This window comes from Otolemur garnettii, unplaced genomic scaffold (assembly GCF_000181295.1).
Source record: "Otolemur garnettii isolate 467f Iridium unplaced genomic scaffold, OtoGar3 scaffold00052, whole genome shotgun sequence".
Lineage (NCBI taxonomy): Eukaryota > Metazoa > Chordata > Mammalia > Primates > Galagidae > Otolemur > Otolemur garnettii.
In genome coordinates this window covers 149,140-155,684 of record NW_003852447.1, presented here as the reverse complement: position 1 = coordinate 155,684, position 6,545 = coordinate 149,140, and the positions used below count along the sequence as shown (strand labels likewise).

General features: G+C 39.0%; 1 protein-coding gene across 1 annotated transcript in view; it reads left to right on the top strand.

Moving 5' to 3' along the window:
• Positions 1-6,545, top strand: part of MIA2 (melanoma inhibitory activity 2) — a 96,853-nt gene that overhangs the window by 54,744 nt on the left and 35,564 nt on the right. The window contains exons 14-16 of the mRNA XM_023514394.1: positions 1,856-2,061; positions 4,472-4,518; positions 5,244-5,334. Of these exons, the coding sequence (XP_023370162.1) occupies positions 1,856-2,061; positions 4,472-4,518; positions 5,244-5,334 (344 nt within the window). The remainder of the gene's footprint in view (positions 1-1,855; positions 2,062-4,471; positions 4,519-5,243; positions 5,335-6,545) is intronic.

The window sequence follows — 6,545 nt, the reverse complement described above, 5'->3', positions numbered from 1 at the left end:
TAGCCGCTTGAGCCACAGGCGCCGAGCCTATTATTGTTTTTAGTGATAGTGTCTCACTTTGTCATTTAGGCTAGAGTACAGTGACATGATTGTAACTCACCTGCAGCCGTCAGTTCCTGCATGCAAGTGAACCTCCTGCCCTAGTCTCCCAAGTAGCTGCAACTACAGACATGCATCACTGTGCCTGACTGATTTTTAAAACATTTTATTGAGTTAGTCTTGATATGTTGACCAGGATGGTCTTGAACTCCAGGTCTTGGGCAATCCTCCTATTTGGCCTCTAAAAGTGCTGGGATTACAGGTGTGAGCCACAGTCTTCAGCCTTGACTGAGTATCTTTAATACCTAGATTAGCTGATATGTGTACTTTCACAGAAATGAGTAATTTAAAAAAATATAAGTTGATTTGAAACTTGATTTTAACCATAAAAATGAAATACAGTAGAACCTCCATAGTTGACTACCTCCTTAAGTTGGACTAATTTTCATAGGCATGTGCCACATGTATGTATCAGCACAGTAGGCCTAGTTGCTCATGCTGACCACCTCTGTAAGTTGAGCAGTTACACTCCCTCAAGTGGTCAACTCTCAGAGGTTCTATTGTGATTGATATCAGTCTTAGGATTTGTTGACTTTTTCTTCCCCCTTTGCCTTTTTCCCACTCCCCTTTCTGCCCCCCCCCCACATTTGAAAAAATCTTGTTTTCAGCTATAAACAGATGCTCAGGCATATCAAGTAATGAGTTATAAAACTAACATTCTGTAATTTATACAGTGAATGTATGCTAGTTATCATACTGAAAGTAATACATTTATGGCAGTTATGTTGCTACTAAGTGTATTTTCAAAATTCTAACTTCTTGAATTTTATTCAGAATTTGGCATATTTTGTTTTTTTCCCTAAACTTATTCAAGTAAAGGGTTTAGGATTCTTTCTAAACAGAACAAGAATGAGATGCTAACCTGAAGTTCTGCTCAAAGTTGTAGGCCATGTTATTTGTCCCTGGAACTCTGAAGGAAGGGAGGAGATCGAAGGGTGAAAATTGTACAGCAGGGTGGATTTTTAGGTGGGTCTTTCCAGAGAACTATATAGCAGAGTCTACTTGTAGTATTAGAAAATCTTACTCAAGAAAATTCAGAAAGAACTTTTGGAAAACCACTAATGTTTCTATTCAGATTGTTATGATTTTTCTTTTCTTTTCTTTTTTTTTTTTGTAGAGACAGAATCTCACTTTATCGCCCTCGGTAGAGTGCCATGGCATTCAGCTCACAGCAACCTCCATCTCCTGGGCTTAGGCGATTCTCTTGTCTCAGCCTCCCAAGTAGCTGGGACTACAGGGGCCCGCCACAACACCCTGCTAGTTTTTTGTTGCAGTTTGGCCGGGGCGGGGTTTGAACCCGCCACCCTTGGTATATGGGGCCAGTGCCCTACTTACTGAGCCGTAGGCACTGCCCAGATTTTCTTTTTCTTTATCACAGTTTTTTTTCCTAGATCTCAGCTAGTTGTTTATTTGAATAAACCAAGTAAAAAAAATTCTTGATTTTTAAATGTGTCTTACTTGTGGATTTGTTTGCTATCACACAAAACAAAACATCCTCTCATGTTAATGGCTACTCTTGTTTGTGGCATATGAGAAATGTCATCTAAGAAAACATTTTATTACTTTGTAATTGATACATTTAGGAAGAATGGGCCATTAACACATATTATATTTGACCTAAGAATAAGTAGTTTTGGTTTTTATCTTGGAAAAGTGTAATAGTCAATATATGTTAGCCATTTTAAGGCTATTTATGTATCTTGTTATGGAAAATAAGAGCTCATGTGCTGTTATTTATGTGGATTTATTTTTAAACTATAGCTGTATGTTTAGAAGTTATAAAGCGGTTAACAAAAGGCATTACCCTCTCTTTCTGTTTTTCCCTTTTGGTCAATGTCAAGTCTCTGACTGAAAGCCTGCAAAAGATGAAAGACTGGACTGCTGTGCTTGGAGAAGACCTAATGGATGATGATAACTTGGAGTTAGAAGTGAAGAGAGACTCAGAAAGTGGTGCTCACTTAGGTATTAAGTCATGACTCATCCTCTTTTGCCAAAATGGTGACTAGCTCTTCTATTTCCTTTTTGTTCCCCACGTGCATTATGTTTTTTATACACTGTATTCTGGCACTTTCTGTCTGTCTGTCTGCAACACTCACCTATCACCATCCTGTATGCTTTAGCTTTGGCTGGAAGGCTGCTCTTTCAGTAAATATTTCTCCAATTCCTCAGACAGACTTTCAGCCTCCTTCCCCTCTGTTTTCTTTATAGATCAAATATATCTTTATTATAGTAGTTTTCAAAATTGCATCATCATTTCGATGCCTGTTGTTCTCTGTACTGTAAGCTAGTTAAGGAGATGGATGACTAGCTTGAAAATGAGTATTATGTTAATGAATACTTCAGGATACTTTTTTTGCTTTTGTCAAAATCCAGACGGTTACGATACTTTAATAATGGCCGTCTACATTGTTATTGCTGACTCGGCGCCCGTAGCACAGTGGTTACAGTGCCAGTCCCATATACTCATGCTGGAGGGTTTGAACTCAGCCTGCGTCAGCTAAACAACGACAACTGCAACAAAAAATAGCCGGGCGTTGTGGCAGGCACCTGTAATCCCAGCTAGTTGGGAGGCTGAGGCAGCAGAATCACTTGAACCCAGGAGTTCGAGGTTGCTGTGAGCTATGACACAATGGCACTCTCCGAAGGGTGACAAAGTGAGACTCTGTCTCCAAAAAAAAAAAAGGAGAAAGAATAAATTGTTACCGCTATTTGCTGGTTGCTGTATGGAGCTGGCAAAAGTTAGCTTCACTACTTACTGTATTCGTAAATCAATCCCTTTTGACTTTAAAAGAAGAAAACTTTTCATTTTGAAATAATTATGGATTCATAGGAAGTTGCCTTGTACTTTTCACTCATTTTTACCCAGTGGTAGTTCTTCTGACTAATATGTCCTTTCCCTTTTCCCTCTTTGGACCTCTTGTATATTTAACAAATATATTAAGGAGGAGAAAGTGTGAATTTTTATTTTTATTTTTATTTTTTTTGCAATTTTTGGCTGGGGCTGGGTTTTAACCCGCCACCTCCAGCATGTGGGGCTGGTGCCCTCCTCCTTTGAGCCACAGGTGCCACCCATGAATTTTTATTTTTTTAAAGATTTTTTTCAGGCTGGGCACAGTAGCTCATGCTGGTAATCCCAACACTCTGGGAGGCCAAGGCAGGTAGATTGCCTGAGCTCAGGAGTTTGAGACTAGCCTGAACAAGAGCAAGACCTTGTCTCTAAAAATAGCCGGGTGCTATGATGGGCTCCTGTAGTTCCAGCTTCTTGGGAGGCTAGGGCAAGAGGATCGCTTGAGCCTAGGAGTTTGAGGTTGCTGTGAGCTATGATGCCATGGCACTCTACCAAGGGTGACAAAGTGAGACTCTGTCTTAAAAAACAAAAAAGAGTTTGTTTTCAGATTGCATTAAGAAAATTACATTCCCAAAGTAATACAAAGTTCTATTTGTACTTTCTCTCTTCTGCTTTATCATGAAAATAATCTTTTTCTGGGGCGGTGCCTGTGGCTCAGTGAGTAGCGCACTGGCCCCATATACTGAGGGTGGTGGGTTCGAACCCGGCCCAAGCTAAAACTGCAACAAAAATAGCCAGTGTTGTGGCGGGTGCCTGTAATCCCAGCTACTCAGGAGGCTGAGGCAAGAGAATCACCTAAGCCCAAGAGTTGGAGGTTGCTATGAGCTGTGATGCCATGGCAGTCTACCAAGGGGAAGAAAGTGAGACTCTGTCCCTTAAAAGGAAAAAAAAAAGAAATCTTTTTCTAATGGAGAAAACGCATGCTTGCTAATGTTATTTTAATTTGGTTATAATTCCACTCATATTTTGATGCTGTAAGAATCTAAGAAAACTGGCCTGTATTTAGGTGAGTAGTGAATCCTTGTAGTAATTCTGTTTTTAGAGCTAGTGCTGAAGAACCTTGTTAAATGATACGGTACTTCAGTGCTTTTATTCCTTAGCTTCATAGAGCAGGTCCATGGTCATTCTGCCTTATTCTAAACTCTTTATCATAGCAAGAAGAGGTATTTTTTATTTTATTTTATTTTATTTTATTTAGAGACAGTCTGTTTGTCGCCCTTGGTAGAGTGCTGTGGCGTCACAGCTCACAGCAACCTCCAGCTCTTGGGCTTAGGCGATTCTTTTGCCTCAGGCTCCTGAGTAGCTGGGACTACAGGCACCCACTCAATGCCCAGCTGGGCAGGGCTGGGTTCCAACCCACCACTCTCAGTATATGGGGCTGGCGCCCTACTCACTGAGCCACAGGCACTGCCCACCAAGATGAGGTTATTATAAGGGTTGAGTGAACTAATAATCATTTGGTTGGATGTTGTGGTATTGTACTGTTTTCCCAAATCATCATTATACTTCTGCTTTTCACTATAGATAATCAGCCAAAAGGAGCTTTGAAGAAACTGATTTATGCTGCTAAGGTTTGTATTATTATATAAATATAAAGAATATGGAGGAATAAATAGAACATGGATTAAATCCATATGTCCTTCATAACTACTTAAAAAGTTATTTTAGAAGTGATCAGAATAGTCTTCATCTATTGCTTTTTATTTTAAAAATAAATTTAGAAATTCATATAGTTAATTTTTAGAATTTGTCAAAATAAAAATTTCAAGTTCTGCACTCATTTTTTAGCTAAAGGATATATACATGTATGAAATGTTTATATTTTATCTTCTGTGTCCCTCGGTGCTTGCTTTTTCTTTTAGTTTCAGTATTTTATTATCTCTGCCCTATATCCTGTTCTGAGAAGTAAATACGAGGTTCGTTTTCTTCTGGTTTATTCCTTCTCTTTTTCACCTTAGTGGTGGTATCCTGACCTTGGGTGATCATTGTGAACTCTAGATAATGTTTTTTGAAGACTGCTTTAATCCAAACTTGTACTAAAAGTAAACAGAATGAAAATAGCCACTGTTTAAAGTGTCCAGTGAAAATCATTTATTGCTTTCCTTCACTCTATTCTGTGATTTACAACAATTGATGACTTTTCAAGCTTTCTGACATGGAAGCTGTGGTACTGGCTTTTGCATTCTGGGCAATAAATCCATTAGAGTGATAAATTAGCTTCAGAAGGGTTGGGGGTGGCATAGTGACGTTTTGGTAATGAGTTAATGTTGCTGTTTTCTTTCTTGCATTTTTAAAGTTAAATGCTTCTTTGAAAACCCTGGAAGGAGAAAGAAACCAAATTTACGCTCAATTATCTGAAGTAGATAAAACCAAGGAAGAACTTACAGGTGAGTAATACTTGCCAAGTTTTTTAAAGAAAATCTATCTCCTCATAGAGAATAGTATCACTGATTGAATTAATTTAGGTGTGATCCAATTTGATTTTTTTACTTTTGGCTTTTGTTGGCTATTTGTGAAAACTTAGTCCTGATTTTGTTGCTGTTGGTAAAGCTGTGTCAGTTTCCTTTATATTATGTGAAATTAAAATAATGAAAAATGTTTTGAAAATATGAAAACTATTTTTGAGTTCCAGTTATGTGTTTAGTATCATGTTAGATGTTAAAAAATAGCAAATCATAGCTTATTTTTTTAATCTTTATTAATTACAGAATTGATCTACTTGCAGTGTGGTTTGCTCTTTTAATGTGCACACATAGCATATTAGCATATTCAGGAGTAAAGAAGGTTTGTTTTCATTGAAGACATTTCTGGGCCTGGTGCAGTGGCTCATTCCTGTTATCTGAGTGCTTTGGGAGGCCAAGCCAGGAGGATTGCTTGAGGTCAGGAGTTTGAAGTCAGCCTGAGCAACATAGAGAGACCCTATCTAGGCTTGATGGGCTGGGCTTGGTGGTATATTCCTGTAGTCACAGCTACTTAGGAGGCTAAGGCAGGAAGAGTTTGAAGCTATAGTGAGCTATGATCATGCCACTGCACTCCAGGCCCAACAACAGAGTGAGACCTTGTCTCAGAAAAAAAAAAAAAAAAAAAAAGAAAGAGAAAATATTTCTGTTTATTTTGCTAATAGTATTTGTATTTATTTATTTATGAGACAGTTTTACTCTGTTGCCCTGGGATTGAGTGCCATGGAGTCATCATAGCTCATAGCTACCTCAACCTCAAACTCTTGGGCTCAAGATCCTCTTGCCTCATCTTTGTGAGTAGCTGAGACTACAAGCACCTGCTGCAATACCCGAGTACATTTTTTATTTTTAATATGGATGAGGTCTTGCTCTTGCTCAGGCTGTTCTCAAACTCCTGAGCTCAGGCAGTCCACCCACTCGGCCTCATAGGATTAGAAGGATGAGCTATTATGCCCAGCCAGTGTTTATATTTTAAAAAGTATAAAGTCTGGCTGGGTGTGGTGGCTCATGCCTGTAATCTTAGCACATTGGGAGGCTGAGGCCGGTGGATTGCTTAAGCTTAGGAGTTCGAGACCAGCCTGAGCAAGAATGAGACCCTGTCTCTAAAAACTAGCTGGGTGTGGTGGGCTACTCAGGAG